General features: G+C 40.1%; 3 protein-coding genes across 5 annotated transcripts in view; 1 reads left to right on the top strand and 2 right to left on the bottom strand.

Annotated features, from left to right (window-relative positions):
- Positions 1-3,797, bottom strand: part of STARD9 (StAR related lipid transfer domain containing 9) — a 107,481-nt gene extending 103,684 nt beyond the window's left edge. For all 3 annotated transcript variants that reach the window (XM_084521374.1, XM_084521373.1, XM_084521372.1), the window contains exon 1: positions 3,722-3,797. In XM_084521374.1, the coding sequence (XP_084377500.1) occupies positions 3,722-3,768 (47 nt within the window). In that variant the 5' untranslated portion in view covers positions 3,769-3,797. The remainder of the gene's footprint in view (positions 1-3,721) is intronic.
- A 1,739-nt stretch (positions 3,798-5,536) lies between these two features.
- Positions 5,537-9,772, bottom strand: HAUS2 (HAUS augmin like complex subunit 2). The gene is made up of 6 exons (XM_084520411.1): positions 9,401-9,772; positions 9,062-9,154; positions 7,698-7,767; positions 6,977-7,109; positions 6,228-6,336; positions 5,537-6,098 (listed from the first exon to the last, which is right to left on the bottom strand). Exons 1-6 carry the CDS (start codon positions 9,632-9,634, stop codon positions 5,949-5,951), a joined length of 789 nt encoding a protein of 262 aa, XP_084376537.1. The 5' UTR covers positions 9,635-9,772; the 3' UTR covers positions 5,537-5,948.
- On the top strand, positions 9,695-14,734 carry LRRC57 (leucine rich repeat containing 57). Its single transcript, XM_084520412.1, has 6 exons — positions 9,695-9,820; positions 10,400-10,564; positions 11,252-11,387; positions 12,470-12,738; positions 13,217-13,402; positions 13,995-14,734. The coding sequence occupies exons 2-6, from the start codon at positions 10,481-10,483 to the stop codon at positions 14,034-14,036; spliced, it is 717 nt and encodes a 238-aa protein (XP_084376538.1). The 5' UTR covers positions 9,695-9,820; positions 10,400-10,480; the 3' UTR covers positions 14,037-14,734.
- Positions 14,735-18,491: the final 3,757 nt, after the last annotated feature.

Here is an 18,491-nt window from a genome sequence, read left to right on the forward strand (position 1 = left end):
AAATAAACAGCTGGCCAGGAGGCCTTCAAGCCAGAACTTAGAGACAATGCAAAGCAGGAAAAAAAAAGAAAAAGGACAGTTTTCTCGTTAATTCACCTGTTTAGTGACTCTTAGGTGACATGTCTATGAGGTTCATGGAGGATGCAAGTTCTTTTGTGCGTTAATAAAGATCCCAGAAAGACCTTTTCCAATAAGAGCTCCTTGCCAGTCTCTCCTTTTCCAGGCCCCAGAGGCAACTGGAAAGAGATTTTCAACAGCAGAAAACACCTTCTGATTTGCTGTATCCTGCACAAGCATTTCCCAAACTTCAGGGCCCAATGAAGTATATTAAACTCTCAGAAAGTGTCACAGGGAAACTTGCATGCCCTACTGTCAAGCATTTAACTATCACCGCTATCGTTTTACAATTCCATTAAATAAACTTGCTCTGAATCATTTTACCCAGGCCACAATCCGTGAAGGAATGCAATGACTTCTGGTCACTGGTGCATACTAAGAAGAGAATCCTATAGTAAGGCATGAGGCTTTTCATTGTGGTATAGAACACTGTTTTTTTTAAAAAATATATTTTTTCCTATCTTAAAGACTTTGTACATAGCAGTTCCCAAAGTCCATTGTGTAAAGGAAATGCATTTTGCGTAGGGATCATGGAGGAAAAGGCTTGAGGCAGCTGTACTTCATCCCACCCATAAAATCATAGAATGGTTTGGGTTGGAAGAGACCTTCGAGATCATCTAATTCCAACCCCTGCAGATGTTCAAAAAGGGGCAAATGCAGTTATGGAGAACAAGTATTGATGTGAATACAATGTAAATTTTTTTTGGACTTATAATTGTAAATGTATAATAAAGATTTTTGGAAGCAATGCCACTCCATGGAACATACTCAAGGGATTTTTCTCCCAGGACAATGCTTTGATGCCAAAAAATAGCTTAGTCTGTAACAGAATGACTGATGGCTTTATGAAGAACATTAGCCACAAGCTATTTAAAGTTCAGTCGAAGGAAAGATTTCTGCACTCTATACAACTGTGTGTGCTTTTTAACCATGGGGGATTATTACCGCATAGGAGCCGAAGAGCTGGCACAGTGTATCAAAGAATACATTGTGATGGGTGCTGAACAGGCACAAAACAAAAAGACCACTCTGACTTATGCTAAATAGCAAGTAACAGATGTGATTAAAATGGTTTATAATAAATAGATACTTTAAACAGGAAGTAGGATTTTATGCTGTCTCATATTAAGATATTTTAACTTCCAAATATTCTGTAAACTTCAAGACACAAAAACAAAGTTTGCCTGCCCATGTAAATTAAATGAAGCAATAAGTACGTGAAGTTTGGACAGTCTAGAAATGACCAACTAATGCTCTGGTACTAGTGTTTGCTCATAGCTCCTCCATCTTCAGGACTCTAAAAAAACAAAGTTTAATCACTTAAACTGCAATTGCACATATTACAGTTGTTCAGTTTAAGTCAAACTCTTTTTTGCAGGTAGCTTTTCCTTTTGAAGCACCTAGGAGATCCTAGGAGCTCTGGCAACATGGGCGCCTGTTAATGGCCATCACGGCGTGTGTGTATAGAGAGGGTGAGAGGTATACATGTATGTGACCACAACGTGGAGGTGGTTTAAGAAACTGAAATAGATAGAGTAGGCCTCTATTCTCACTAAAAACTTTAGGCTTTCCAATCTTTATCAAGGTTATGTTAAGTGTTCACATATGTGGTATTTGCCTTGAAGTCATTATGTTCAGGCAATTTTGGTCAAGACCATAAAGCAAGTTCAGAGCATTCACAGACAACATTTGATCACTTCTCCTTCCCCATTATGAAAAATTAAAAGCCACCATGAATGCTTTTGCTGACCTCAGCTGTGGCAACACAATGCAGGGAATAAACAGCAATTGCCTTTGGGGCCAAATACCACAGGACTGGTCTCTGCTTGCCCATCCCATCAGTTATGTTGCCACAGATGGAGCAGGTGGAATTATTTAACAGTCTCTGCCCATTTTATCCCCTGGGTTTCTGTTCTCCCCTTTGTACAAACATTTCCATTTCAGTGCCAGATTCATTTCACCCTTGTGCACCAGGCTGTGTTTCTGCTCCCACCCACTGTCCCAAACTGCACCCTCTATCAAACTGCTGGCCCACGCTGACTACGTCAAAGGTTTTTGTTTGTCACATCCTACCTGTCACAGTTATAGGCACTATTTAATGCTGTAATCATGTATCCACTGTTAAATACTACCCATCGGGGAAGAAACATTAAATCAAAAGTGATGCAAAGCCAAATGCTATTGTGGGAGAAACAAATCTAATTGGCTGCACAATGAAACACATCGTCAAGTCAAACTTGGAAGTATTTGCAATCTCCAGAGAACTCTGCAACGCTGAAACAAGAGTCCTATGGTCTGAACAACTTGATCTCATTAAAATTGGCATTTTAATGTTAATACTTTGCATTTGTGTACTGCTTTTTATTTCTAGAGAGTATATTTATATAGGCAATTTATTTAACCAGTCAGTGCTAGGAATGACTATGGAAGTAGATAAGATAGAGAATGGAAGTATGGAAGTAGATTAGACAGAGAATATCTCCAACATTAAAGCAACACTAAGCAATGAAAGGCTAAACTTGGCTTAATTCCATGCTGCAACTCTTCTTAAAATATGCCACTATCTATCAAAATCTGTTCTATCCACAGCTGTGTTATAGATCAGAATTATATTACCCAAACATCTGTTTTTTTAATGTCATTATGGCTAGAATATTTTTGGATCAGTTGGTTTTGAGCCAAAGGTAAAATTTATTGAACACCTGTAAATTACTTTCCAGCTTTCCCTTTTCTATTATTTAAGACTAGCAGTATTTTTGTTGTAGTTGTTGTTTTGTTTGCATGTTTGTTGTTTGTTTTATTTTTGTTCGTTTGGCTGGTTGTTTTTTAGTTTGTTTGGGATTTGTTTTTACATTATTTTACTTTATTCAGCATTCTCTGGTATCTTCCTGCAAGAAATCCACAGGCAAATCAGACCTTAAAAGTGCAAAGCGTGCTGCTGTACTGCTGGCTGGGCACCTCTTCCAGAATCCTTTTCCCCACTCCGTGAAAGGGGTATTTATCACACAAGGCACTGAAGTCGGAAGGCAGCGTGGGACTCCCACTAACCAGAAGGCAGCCCTGTCTCTGGGACAGCCCTCTGAGCAGTGCTGCCCGGAGTGCGACAGCATTCCTCTGACAGGAGGCGTAAATTACAAGCCACTAAAATCTCCTTTTCCTTCCCTTTCCTCCCCAAACTTCCACAGCCCGCAGGCTTTCAGCCATACGTTAGATCCAGAGCCCACCAGCGTGCTGTGCTGCGGCACCTTCTTGTTTGGGGGAGTTGTCCTCAAGCCGTCCTGCCTGCCTGCCGCCCTGCCCATCGGAGACCAGCAGCCGGGGGGGGAGCGGAGCAGCCAGCGGCAATGTCCGGCTCTGGGAATCCCAGCAACAAGGGAGGAGGAAGAGCAGCCTCCCTCACGCTGGATGGCAACCGTCCCGTCTGGGAGAGCTCGGGAGGAGGGACGCCTCAGGGTCCCCAAGCAAGCCCCCGAGCCACAGGGCGCGCCGGAGGGACGACCCCAGCCCCGCTCCCCCTTCCCCGTCCCGAGCACGGCGCTGCCCGGCCCGGCCCCGCCTCGCCCCGCAGCTTGTCACGGAGCCTCCCCGCGGCGCCCTCACGCACCTTTTGCTCAGCGGCCGGACCCGCACGGCCACCTTGACGTTGGCCATGGCTCGCCTCACGCCCGGCCGCCCGCGCCCCGGCCCCGCATCGCGCCCCCGGCCCCGCGCCCCGGGGCGGAGCCGCCCGGCCCCGCCTCGCCTCGCCCCCGGGGCGGGCCCGGCCCGAGTACAGGCCTGGGCCCGCTGCCCTCACGCCACCCTCCCAGGGTTTGGCGAGAAAGGTGGTGGCGAGAGGTAGCCCTCCTACAGCTTTGAAACCTTCAAAGCTCAATTTAAAGCAATTTTAATCTGTTGCGTCGACAAAGGTTTTACACTTCATGTTAAACCCACCAAAACATGAACAATTTGCGTTTAGAACATTGTCCCTGTTCATTGTCCCCTTTATATATACTTTAAGTATAGACCTGCCCATTAGGTGACTTGACTTAAGCTCCAGAAACATGGAATCTAAATGATAGGTAGTACAATACAGAAACCTTCCAGAATGAAGTCCATGATGAATCCTTCAAACTTGCTTTTCCCAATTCGTGACCCACCACAGTGATGTTAAAACAAATACGACCAGCTGTAAACCACTGTTTGATTCAACAGATTTAGCCCTTCAGTCACACTAAAGAAAGAATCAGTATGTCAATAGCAAATTGCATTAGCTAAACCCTACCATCTCCACAGACAGCTTTCCAATATTGGAGTAAAACAAGAAAATATGCTCTACTCTTTAGCTATGGCAAAAGAATAAAATAATCTTCATTTCAAGGAATTATAAGGAATAACCTAACAAGAAATGTTTTCATCCTATCTCTGAGCCTTAGATTACAATATCTTTAGTTTACCTGACTGACCTAAAGAATCATTGTAAGACAATTTGAGAGAGAAATTAAACCAGCAATAGAGACAATGGACCATAATTCCAGAAGTCTGGATTTTGTTTCTTCCAATCTCACAGAATGTAAAAATTGCAGCTCCTCTGCAATTGCATAGAAGACCATGATTTCCAAAGCATGAAATGAACCACAGGGGACCTCAGGCTCAAATCCCACAATGGGATCCTATTCAAGCTTACAGGACTCAAATTCCAGTTTATATTCTCAGATCATCCTATCTCCTGACACTCTGCTTGACTTAATTCAAGTCATTTGTCTTTTTAACATGTCCCAGCAGCAGCAGAGGGGAAAATCAGCAGAGGAAAATCACCTGTACTTGTATACTATACTGGAGTGGTACTGAGCCACCTAGTGGTTACTTTCAAAAAATAAAGGGCTCGTTTTTAAAAGCAGAAATCAACACGTTGTAGTAACTAAGAATTCAGATAACTGACAATGCAGTAACAGAAGGCAATATATCTGCATGTTTGTTCCATTTCTTCAATACAAAACAGGGTGTCCACGAAAGACAACAACTGTCCTGGTTTATAGATGTCCTGGCAGTAACATTTTACGAACACATCTTTTCAAAACATAAAAGTTCCTGAGACTGTGAACTGGTACAAGTCACAGTTGCTATGTTGTTAGTCATACGCATGGAAAAAGTTATATTCTAAGGAGGTCACTGATACAGGACAAGCAATAGAAGAGGAAAGACTGAAGAATGTATTTATCACTATCATAGAAACATAGGTTACAAATTTATAGAACTGCTATACATCAAGTCAATTCCCAATCAACCACATCATAGCTGTAATAAACTGTAACCTAAAACTAATTTAATTCCTTGGTTTGAACTGTTAGGTTCCTGTCCATGCTTCCACAGCACTTGGAACCACTCTTTGGTTTTTAAATGTGGGATTCCATAACAAAATGAAGACCAATAAACTTGGTTCTTAAAATCTAGTGCGTTTATTGAAGTTTTATAGGTACATACAAAATACAGTGTATTATCAAAATACTTACAAAAATGAATAGACACATTGCAGCAAACACATGAGAAAAATCAAAACAAAATTGCATCGAAGATACAGGCTCCAAGAGAATCCTGCCCAACTATTTCAAAAAAGAACTCTTAAACAGTCTTTTCAGTAGTCTGCCTTCCTATGAGCTACTGCTCAAAGGTTGTTGTTTTTTTAAATAGTTGGAGAATGGATAATCATTGAACTATAATGTCAGAACATAAATATAACTACTTACAAAATCCCCGCTGTATTAAGGCACAACCACGTTGTACTTTTCACAGGCTTAAATTGCAGTTTTTCAAATAGCCATCCCATATGAGGGAAAAAAAAAAAAGCTGTGCTAGGTTAATGATAAGCCAAAGTCCAATTCAGCAGTATTGCAGATACCATCAGAATACACTCCTTTTTGCAGTTCCCTCCATTCCAATATTTGCTCTGTCAGCTCCTCCAAGTCTGTCACCAGCACTTCTGTTTTTGTTAAAGCAACGTCCTGAAGAAGAGAATTAGATTTTATCTCTATAACCTGTCAGGCTGTTAAGCTAGCAGGAAACAAAGATAATCTAAGCAACTAAACAGCATTGAGAAGCTCTTTTTTTTTTTTTTTTTTTTTGCTACTCACCATGTTCTTCATGAGAGTTGGTATCTGAGGGATACTTTTCGCACTCTGCAAATGACTTTCAAGCTTCTCAACGAAAGACACAGCCTCAGTCAACAACTCTACTACGTACCTGTAGCCAAGAATGAGCTCAAAAGTTGTGCAAACAACACAGAACCTAATACTTTCAAGTGTTCCTTTCTTTCCCACTATGGGTTTCCTTAGTCCTCTTCTCTATTTTTATAGAGTTCCTAGTCATCTAATGAACTTAAGTGCAATTACAATTCTTTTATGGTTCTCAACAAGTAGGGCAGGAGTTATTGAAGTGCATAATTCTGTAACTGGACTAGATTTTTAGAGCATAAGAAACACTATTTTTTAAACATTTACTAAGGATCTCTGGGAATCACCCACACGCTTATTCTGAGCAAGTCATAGTGGAAAGAAGACACCAAAAGCTACAGTAGTGATTCCTACCTACAGAGAAGCAAAAGGAATCAAGGATTTAACACATCCATTTAAAAAGACACATAATCAATTGTGTAGTCTTCAGAAGGCAAAACCAACCAATTAGGCAAATATTCATTAAAAAATTTATGCTTCCATGAAATTAGCAATAAGCAAACTTCTACCTTTTAGAGGAGGTTTCACTATCACTTTTTGTTTCTATTCTCTAGAGAAAAGTGAATGAAAGCATCTGATTTTTCCTAAAATATTATTAGCTCAAATTAATTTGGACTCAAAGAAAGAACCATTATTTTTTGTATGCCTACTTGTGGTATTCAGCCTTAATAGGAAGGTTCTCTTGACATATGGGCTTCATCAGCCTCTTCCTGAGTTTCTTCTTCTCTTTCAGTACTGCTTCCAAGTGTTTGTTCATATCTTGCAATATCTGGCATTTTTTGTCTGTAAAATAGAATTGCAAAGTTGAAGCTGTTGTCCTGCTAGAACAAGAACAAAGTTTCTTGTTTAGAAAGGAAGTAAAAGTCTGATCTATCACTCAGGGTAGTGTACACTCAAGAAAGATATCCTTAGTCAGAATGACTTGTGTTGGATTCTATAGCACTTAACATCAACACACACCTCAAAGAAAGTCCTACATACTTTTGAAGTCATACATCTCTTTTAGATACAGCTTTGTTAACTGTCTTACATCATCTATAGTTCTGAGTAAACTGTCTGGAATAGATGAAACCCACATCTTAAAACTATGCCATAGGATTGAAATATTACAGTATACTTCACTAGCATAATGCAGTATTAGCAAACTAGAATCACAGAGATTCTACTTCATGTCCTTCTGATTAAGTCCATATATTGCGCAAACAACATTCTTTTGAGGAAGGTTAACAATACACTTGCCACCTCTAACAAGTTATGCAGTGGGAACAGCTGCAATAATTTCTAGAAGTGTGATGTACTTAAATCAAAAAATCTGCTGATGCAGTCATTTAAAATTATTTTCCTTTTTTCTGTGATACATAGAAAACTTACCTAAGTAAAAAGGGTGAACAATGTCTGCTGTCTCTCGCTCCAACTGCAGAATCTCAGTTTCCAGCTTCTTCTATAAGAATAAAAATCAAAATGAAAATGAATTTTTAATGTACTTAACCAAATATTGCTGGCCCTCTTGGGGCAGGGAGAAGGTGAGAGGGAAGGAGAGGTAAGAAGAGGGACAGTGCGCTTGTGAGAGTAGCCACGTGCGTGACAGCATACTACCAATTTCCCTCAAGGTGTGTGGGTTTTTTGTTGGTTAATAGGAAGAAACATTAAAAAAAAAAACAAAACCACACATACAAAAAAAACATTTTGGTGATTTATTGGGTACTTGTGCTGCAAGAGACTGATTCTGCAATTCATTCTTAAAACACAGATGCTCACATGTCCAACAAAGCAGTTTCATAGCCCATATCCTGCAAAAGAACCTCTCAAAGCTTCTGTCTCCTCCTTTTGGCAAACACTGTTTTGTGATATTTTAAGCTGAGGGAGAACCTCTCAGGTTAACCTCTTAGCTTCAATTCTTTCCAAAGACAAATGAGCACAAGAGCAGCACACTTACTCCTGTGGCTTAAAGTTGTGAGCATTTTGGCTAGACAGGAGAAGATTGAAGAAAGTACAAAACAGAACAACATAGTTTTTCAGGACACAGAGCTATTGCTTTGCCTTCCTTGAAAGGAGATAAAAATTAAACTCTTTCACTGACAGCATATCAAACATTTGTCCAAGAAAGAATTTGTAAGTATAACCTTCCAACAAAGGCAGCAAAACATCCACCTCACTAGGAGCTGTAAACTATTCCTTCCTTCTGCTACAGGGTGATGCCCACTTACTCATTCTCCAAAAAATTAAATTGTGTGAATTTGAATTTTGCAGTAACACTTTGTAGCTGCTGGAGCTTACACTAGTGAGCAAATGCTCAGAAAACATCAACATAAAATGCAAATCAACCATCATTTTCAGACAGTAGGAAGTGACCGAGGTAACCAACAAAATGGTCCAGAGCCTAAAAAAAAAACACATTTTTTTGAAATATAAGTGAACTACAAACTCTTATTTGTTCTTCAGCTTCTTCAGAAAGCTTCAGGTAACGCTTCAGTCAAAGAGGCAAACTACTACATCTCGGCAATTACACTGAAAACTTATTTAATCTTATTGGCTTTATGGCAACTGGGAAAAAGCTTGAAAAAGCTAAGCTGTTAAAAAAAAAACAACAAGAAGAACAAGCCCTCCCCCACCCCCTTAAAGCAAAACAAAAACATGAAACAATGGCATATTTCAGTTTGCTGCCTCACGGGGTAAAATGTATTATCTTTAAGTACGAAGTGTCAAGAGTACGCTGACAGAAGTAAAGGCGGTACCTCATTGATTTCTGCCCGAATCTTCGCAATTTTTTCCCTCTCAGCAAATTTGGCAAAGCATGTGATATTTTGACATGCTGAATCCAAAGTCTCCTGTGAAAGCAAGGCAACAAGGAGGTCAGTCAACAGCGAGAAGGCACCAGGCAAGCTCTCAATATCAGCACAGCAGCGCGCTTCAGCACTTTCACCACAACCATTATTCCAAGCCACATAGCCAGACAAGCTTGTAAATCCCCACAGCTGCTTTTAGGCTCCACACGGACAAAACCACCGCGGCAGAACGCCCCCCTTTCTGCGGACAGAGGCGGGGGGCTTGCTTCCGATAACCGGGCCCCGCACCTGCGTGACGAAGCCCTCAGCCAAGCACTCCGCCAGCAAGGCCGCCGCCGCCGTGGGCCCCTCGGACTCCCAGGGGCTGGGGCCGGCCGCGGCGGCTCTCCGCGCCCTGGCGGCCCCCGCCGCCCCCCGCTCCCGCGACCCCGCTCCGCAGGGCCCGGGGCTGGCGGCTCCTCCGCAGGGCCCGGGGCTGGCGGCCGCCGTTGCCGCGGAAACCGAGCGGCGCCGCTCCGCCATGGCGGCCGGATGCAGGAGGAGGCGGCTGGGAGCGGCGGGCGGGCGCCATGCCGGGCGTGGCGGCCCCGCTGACAGCGTTCCGGTTCCGGGGAGCCGGGGAGAAAGGGCGGACGCTGCCCGGGGCTTGAGGGAGCCGGGGAGACGCGGCGGGGGCGGCTCCCTCCCTCTCTGCCTCCGCCGGGGTCGGTAGGTGCCGGTGTGGGGGCTCCCCGAGCCGCCGGGCTTGGGGAGCTGGGGTCGGGGAGCCCCCGGGAGCAGGAAGGGTGAGGCCGGGGGAGCGGCGGCTGCGGGCTCTGCCCCTGCCCCTGCTAATCCGCCGGCCTGAAGCTCCTTGAGCTCTGCTGCTGTGACAGGAGAGGGATGGCAGTGACTGCAGGGAGAAGGAAGAGAAAGGAGCCCTGTCGCTGAGTGCTTCCAAGAAACCGAGCGAAACTGTCGGATAAAAAGCAGCGCTGTCCTGGTAGATGCCACTGAAATCACGGAGAGTCCCCATAAACAACAGCCTTACATAACTGGGCCCCAGGAGAGCAGAAACGTGGGAACTATAAAGTTTTCCCTGCAGTTCTAACCATATTTATTGCGTTATTTCAATGTGCAGGCTGCAATAAAGAATGCATCTTAAGCTGGGTAAATATTTATCCAAAATTTTAGAGAGGTGACAATGCAGCAGCAAAATGGTTCGGTGTATTGAGAAGCTTTTAGTGTTAAGACACTATGCATAAAATGGGTTTTTATATTTGCTTTATAACAGAATTTCTATTGCAGTCCTCCAGCACAGAACAACAGAAAAACTGGCTGAAACCATCGCTCAGACAAACTCTGTGCGCTTGACAAGGAAGTGTGAGGATGGGAAATAGTGCATTAAAAGCGCACCTGGAAACAGCACAGAAAACCGGTGTGTTTCAGCTAACAGGAAAGGGACTTACAGAGGTAATGCAACTGTAATAGAATCCTGGCTGTTTGGTTGTATGACTGACACATCTGGAGGCAAATTCTCCCCTCATTGTTGTCATAAAGCACTGCATACGCGTGTTTCGCATAAATAGTGATCAATCATATTTCAATAGTTTTTTTCTTTCTTTTTGGCAGAGAAGAATTTTGCTTGCATTGTCTTCTCAGGACACTTGCATGATTCTGATCTTATGCTTTAGAGTGAATGCATGTTAAAGAAGTATTAGTTACAATGTTATTGTGCTTTAAAAAAAGAAAGGCTAGAAACTTGGGACAAAATGTAAATTTTATAACCGTATTATTTTCTAGAAAGATACTCCACAATTTGTTATGCTTAGATATTTTTACTGCATTTAGCTGTAGTCATGAATAGTCTATACTTCCTTCTCCTTTTTTTAAATTAAATTATTTGGATTAAAAGTACTCATCCTGGATGTTAGACTGTCTCCTTTATATATTTTTCCCTTTCCTGAGAAAAAAAGTATTAAAAATACAATTTTTTTTAATTAAAAATGTGTCAACTTAATTGCACACTATGACGATTGGACATTGTGATACATATTACAGCATGTAATATATCTTTCATTTAAAATTTCAGAGCGACATAACTTGAACATTTGAAGTTGTATCAAGTATTTAGATGATGTATCCTTTTTTTTCCCCTAGTTTCCTGAAGATCTGCAGAAGCTAACGAGCAACTTAAGGACAATAGATTTGTCAAACAACAAAATAGAGCTCTTGCCACCACTCATTGGGAAGTTTTCCTTTTTGAAGAGCCTTGTTCTAAACAACAACAAACTGAGTATGCCCGCTAATTATTATCTCCACAGATTTTTAAAGTAATATATGACTTCTCTGATCGAAAACTAAATGTAATGATTTAACTCTCACAGGATGTAAATGGGAAGTTTAGTCACCTAAACTGAAATCTTTGGAATTCATGTACAGGAAAAAAACAAACTACAAATCATAAATTCTCCAAAACTAGTTGCCAGCTTAGTTGTATTATCGGTTTAACAATGACATGTAAGTACTTAAAACCATATGGTTTGTGTGCTGTGACTTGTCTGATCTGAAAGTTTAAGTGTCAGATGGTTTAGTACTTGCATAAAGAACAGGCAATTAAGATGGTCTGTAGAAAACATTGGCCATTGAATGGTTGTTGCTGCTTCTCTTGGACAAACATCAGTGGAAGTTTAAAAATATTCAGGTAACTTTATGCTATGAGAGATGCTGTCTTTTGGATGAGAAATACATTTCTTGCCTCTTTACGGAAAAATTAGGATGAGATGAAGAAGCTAACTGTTGTTATGTGTTCATTGTGTATTAATTGCTTGTTTGAAAAACAAATGTCATTTACAAATTTGTTTCCATAGTACGGCTTAGGAGTGCTATAGATGTGTGTAGACAGAATGAGGGATGGATGAACCCTAGGAGAGCTTACCCAGTGAGACTTATCTGATATGGTACAGATTAGTTGAGAACTTTTGAGTGAGTTGAGTAATACCTTTAAAGGGCTGCAGGAGACCCGAGGCTGTGAATTGTATGGTCTAGCAAATGTCATAGAATACACTGACAAAGTGGTTAGTAAAGGGCGTAGCTGTTGGTGTAAAATTCTCTCAGAGTAGTGGTTTCAGCTAGAGGTTTGAAGATTGTTGTTTGCAGATCATGATTATTTTTGAGATATTTATGGAAGACATTTAGAAACCATGTGCTGTCAGTGGGCTTCTGTTTCTGTGTAAGGATTTGTGCTTTCACTGGAAAACATGGAGGAATCCTGTGGGAAATAACTTTTCCACGCAGAAGCCCATTTGACATAAATGGGTATGGAATTTTACTGTTCTTTGTTTAGGTCATTCCCTTTGTTCTGTAATTTATTTCTAGCTGCTCTGCCTGAGGAGCTGTGTAAACTGAAAAAACTGGAAACACTGCATTTGAATGGCAATCACTTGAGGCAGCTACCAGCTGCGTTTGGACAACTTTCAGCTCTCAAAACCCTGAGTCTTTCTGGAAACCAGCTTCGGACTGTGCCGACACAACTCTGTGGTCTTCGTCACTTGGATGTGGTAGATCTTTCCAAAAACCAGATCCAAAATGTACCTGACACTGTGGGAGAATTGCAAGCTATTGAACTCAATTTAAATCAGAACCAGGTCCGGTAACTGAGATAGCATGTGGATTTGGGACAGAGCCATTTATATTATGTTCTGTGGTCATACTAAGTCTAAGCTGACATTATCAAAACTTTATAGCTGAAAGACATATCTCTTTCACACAGTAGAAATGAGGGATCATAACTAGAATTTATGGTCTGAAACGTCCAACTGCCTGATTTGACTAAGAAATACTGACTTTAATCATACAGCAAGTATTTGAACAGTTATTGAGTAGGAATCTGATAAACTGAGGTGTAGATTGTCTGTCATCACAAAAAAATAGGTTACTTGGACTTTTTTTTTTTTTACCATTATTATTGCTTCTTACACACTGTTAAGTAGTTACTGTTAACATAATTTACAGTATAATAATCATTCCGTATTAGTTTGAAACACCGGTCACTTTAAGTAGTCATGGATAACTAACATTTTAATCCCATCTGACTTTTTTTTTTCTTAAATTTATTTCTACCAGATTTCCCAGATCTCAGTGCAGATCTCCCACTGTCCACGCCTCAAAGTCTTGCGTTTAGAGGAAAACTGCTTAGAACTCAGCATGCTTCCTCAAAGCATCCTCAGCGATTCTCAGATCTCACTGCTTGCAGTTGAAGGAAACCTCTTTGAAATCAAGAAACTTAGAGAACTGGAGGGTTATGACAAGGTTTGTATGATTCTATTTTTTTTATTAAATAAATTTCTGGTGAACTCCTTATCCAGTACCTCCTCAGAATTCTTAGACAGCTGTTATGTTGGTGAATGAAAGCATAAACAGTCTATTGGTATTGTCACTTGTATTGAATTCTTAACATCTGAAAAAGAATTTGAAGAATTTGTCAAATATTACCTTTCTTACAGGATTTGTGATCTCTGTTCTTTCATCAGCATCTTTTGAAGGGTAGCTAATGATGAGAGGTGTGTTGAAGCAAGTCTTTCCTTTGATGAGATGGAAAAGCAGGATTAAAAAAGGAGACTTTCAGTCATACTGCAGTCTTAAGGGTTTAACATCAGTTTATCCTTAACACGTCAGATGTGACTTCTGCACCATATGGACTTCTATTCTAGAGTATGAATCAATTATAGCAAATAGCAGAAAGCTTTTGGTTTTTTATTTACAACACTAACAGTTGCATCTATGAAATAAAGTATGCTTTAGGTACAGAGTGCTTTCGAGTCTGAAGCAGAAATGTAGCTTCTTTCAATAGTAATGAACTTTGTATTTATTTCTGACTCTTATATTTTTCTTTTGTTTATAGTACATGGAACGATTTACAGCTACAAAGAAGAAGTTTGCGTGATCATTGTTCTGATCTTATGTATCCCTGATAAGAAGAGTTAGTGACTGAGGCACCTGCTTCACTGACCTGAAGCAAGACTGGTGAAGGAGATGTTCAGAGTACTCCCCTCTAGCAGTCGTACAGTCTGTTAAGGCCATATTGAATAAACTGGAATAGAGTACATGGGTACTGAACTGATAAACCTGTCTAGGGGCCAGTTTTGATTTTGAGCCACGATAGCTTTTAACACAATATATGTTCTCCTTTGTCAGGGCTCTTCTTTAATAGAGAAAGGGAAAGAGCATTTCAAATTTGCCAGTTCCCCTTCATCAGGAAGTTGTGTGTTAAGCTATAAGAGTACTTTCTCCTGGAAACATTTTTCCAGGACATGGAAGTTTTGCTATCAAAAGGAGATCTGAAAAGTTGTATATTTTGCAGTAAGCACTCTTCTACAGAGAAGAACTTTCACAAATAATGTTTTAGTTCTTAACCTCTACAAGTTTTTCTAATGAAGCACAAATAGTTATGGCTGAATTTATATCAACTGCTTCCAGTAAACAAATCATGGTTTGAGCATCCTTCATAGACTTTTTTCCCCATAAGCAGGAATTGCACTACAGTCCTATTCTGCTTGAGCTGCATCAAATAAAAGATGAGGTTTACCTTCAATGTATTCGGTAAAATGTATATTGCTGGAAAATATAAAATCCTTGCACTGACTGTTTGTAAAAGTCTTAGCTGTCACCCTACTGCTGCTGCCTTATTCTCAAAAGCATCTAGAAAGACCTAAAAATGTATGCAGTTATTTAACTTATACTGAAAATGAAAACATACTTGTTTATTTTAGTAAATTGTTTTCAAAAATGAATTTCAAGCTTATTTGGTGTAGCTGCTGCTGTTGTCACTTTAACCAATATTACAAAGGTATCATTAAAAAAAATCACTTTGGATACACAGTTCTACCAGCTGCTGGTAACAGTTGTACTTCAACTGCTTTGAGACTGCAGAGAAGTCAAGTATGTCAACACTGTGGTAGTAATTTAGTTAAGATGTACTGCATCCTCAAAACAGTGAGGTAGGAAGAACTGTATTAAGTGCTTTTCTTGGCAAAATACATGTAAGCATGGATGCATCTATTTCTAATGAGACTCTTACAGTCTCACTGAATATATTAACTAGCCTTCTATACCTAACCTTTCCTACACAAGGCTAGAAAAGCATCTATACAGTCAACTCCTGAAAGGTGCAAGTATAATCATTAAGCATACTCACTGTGGTTGTTAGCTGCAAACAGAAAGAAAACATTAAGAAAAATGAAGTTACCTCTGTGTCAATCTCTATAACCATAATTATGATAATGTGTTTATTTTATGAGTTCTCTGAGAATCTTACAGAGTAATACTTATTATTTAATAACATTTTAGGGAACATCAGTATTCAAAGGATGGCTATAATCCATTCTTGAATAGCCTGTGGGTATGCAAAAATTGCAACGGTAGGTTTGTAGAATTTCATAATATGCAAGGACACAGATTTTATTTCTTACATTACTTTATTACAGATCAGTACAAATAGCCACTAGTAAAGCAAGCAGGTATTTATGATTAAGGACCTTATGCACACCTATATGTTATGTAAAATGTTATGATACAGTGTAGCATTTGCCAAACTGCATCCAGGATTGGGGGTAGCTAATAATAGACAGAGTTTCATTTTCTGAGGTGACCTGCATTGTGGAGTCCAGAATCAGCCAGATGTTCCCAGCAAGGGTCCAGTCTGTCTCAGAGATCTCAAGTACAGAAATTCTCCCAGGAGAGCTCTCAGAGAAGCCCCAATTTGTATAGACATTGGGTTACTTTTGGATTGTTAGAGACATCATCATCTGTTCGTGCTAGCTTTTATTTTCCTGCCTGGAACTACCCTATTTATTTCCCCCTCAAATCAACTTTTGCTTCTAGGATTTTTTTTATTTTATTTTTTATTTTTAATAAAGTTTGGGGATTAATTTCTACTGTTTCCAAGAGGACAGTTGTTGCAGTTTGTTTTTGTGTTTCTCAAGGACATCTGAGGCTGTCCACCCAGCTGCACTTCAAAAATGCTCTGGGTTCCCAGGCTGGCAGATATACATGTATCAAGTACTGTTGTTATAAACAGGTTGACAACAGGATGGAACCAGTTCTACTTAAGAAACTCCTATTCCAGGTGCTATTCTATAGAAAAAAAAAAAAAAAAAAAGTAGATTCCAGTCAGAAGTAGCTGACAGCAGTATGATGTTTACTAGGCTACTTTGTTTTACAAGACAGCACTAGGGGAATGTGTCAAGAACACTCCATGTATGTCAGCATAACTGCAGGGCCTTATAGTCGCAAGGCAGAAATCTGTTCAGCTCCATACAAACATACTTCAGAAGTTACAACATGTACAAATCTGGCAATGAATAGGTAAAAGCCCCAGTCTCGTTTCAAGTTCAGCTCCTTCTACTTGATAGCTAAAATCCCATTTGAAATACTAGTTTTCATCCTACAGATTTGCAATGCTTAAGGCATCCATAGGGCAAAGCCCCTTATTTGGCAGGTTTCCCATTGTATAAGAAAGGAGCAACTCCCCAGGTCAGACAGGCCTGAAAGAGTAGGCCATCCACTTTGCAATATTATGCTGTGGTCTTTTTGCTGGGAAAATCTATGCCCAGACATCCTACTTATCTGAAGTTTAACATTTATTTAGCAAGATTCCTTTGACTAGTCAAAAGATACATAAGAATAGATGGTGTAGTTAAATATGGGAATATCAGCAACAGTACAATTGGAAGAAAAAGATGCAGTCAGCATTGCTATAGAAAACAAAGCTTAATGTTTTTAGAAATATTTGAATTAGATACTAAGTCAACATTTCTGTTGTTTACATAATCATCAGTGCATATGGAAACCTTTCAGTTACAATGTTAGGCTCCTTTGCTACCTTGCAGTTACAACAGCTACCAAAAGTTTCGTAAAGCAAAGGGGAGAAAACACCATGGTAAATACGGATTGCTGGTGCATTAGTCCTGGATTATCCAACTTTCTGTCAGGAACAGAAGGGTATTTGTCCCAAGGAAAAAAAAAACCTAGTTGACACCCTCACATTTTAGGTCACAGCAATAAATATGTGCAAGTCATTTAACGTAACATTCTGTACGCTTCAGCACTACACTTAACCTATTAGTAACTGCATTACAGTGGGTGTGGGGAGATGGGAGAAGTGACAAACTGCTAATTTTCTTTTCATGCATAACTATGCTTGCATTTTAGCTTGGGAATTACTGAGGTAGAAAAACATAACCCATTTAGCAATCCATGTGTATATTTTATTTCAGATTGATTTCACTTGCTCTCCATTTTTTTCATGGTATTCAGATACACTTCATATATTTATTCAATTAACATTCAGATAGTGCACTGCTGTTTCAAGTGCAGCAAAGGTGAATTAGCATCTGCAAGTCACTGCATTGTGTTAGCCACAAATTGTTTCACAATAGAACCTTCAGAGGAAGAAGTTTTGCAAGTTACTGCACAAGCAACATGTGCTGCAGCTCATAGTGTATGTAGATGTTAGATGTAGCCCTCTGTTAACAGGTTTAAACTCATCTTTCATCTAGTACGCTAGCTTGAATTTCATGGTTCCCCATAAGCTATCACGGTCTAAGCATGCCCATGGGACATACAGTACTTGCCCAGTAATTACATGCTCAGGTGGTCTTAAATATTTTTTCCCTAAATTTTGGAAGTATACTAGGGCAGCTCCACCATTATATGCAGAGCGCTTCTTCCAAGCCACTCCCAGATACCACTGTTCTTTCTCTCAACTAAAAACTGGTGCAAGTCTGTATCCACCCCCAGCCCTTAAGAGCGTTCTGTGAATCTAGTGCTCCAGTACAGAGAAAATACAATCCTAAATTGCTCTGTAAGTGAAATTGCATTGGTAGAAGATTAAATCACCAGATGTCATGTGACTAGATAGATGCCCAGCAAGTATTACCAATATTCAACAGGAAAGCTTCATTTTGCCTATTTCCTTTAATATCCTCAAATGTAGTTCCATGCCTTACCAGTCTTTCAAAGAGATGGACACATTTGATAGTTTGAAGTCAGGTTATGTTGATTATGCAGGGATGAAAACTTAGAGTGTTTAAGAAAAGGAAAGATCAGAATATTCCTCTCTTCCCAGCCACATCCCTTCCTGTGTAAACATCAGGAGTTCTGTGAAATAAAAATAGAAGGGAAACTTCCTGGTTGCATAGTAGCAACTAGTTCTGCCAAGTTTTTCAAGGACAGGAAATTAAACAAAAACACTTTAAGACAAAATAGTTCTAAATCACATTTAGTTATAGAAGTATGTATTTTGTTGTGCACAATATAGTTTAACAATCAAAAGCAGAAAGTGTAAACCTTCATTCTTAATAGAATCCAGAAATATAAAGATGCACAAGTGTTGATTACA

Source organism: Aythya ferina (genome assembly GCF_964211825.1).
Source record: "Aythya ferina genome assembly, chromosome: 5".
Taxonomy (NCBI): domain Eukaryota; kingdom Metazoa; phylum Chordata; class Aves; order Anseriformes; family Anatidae; genus Aythya; species Aythya ferina.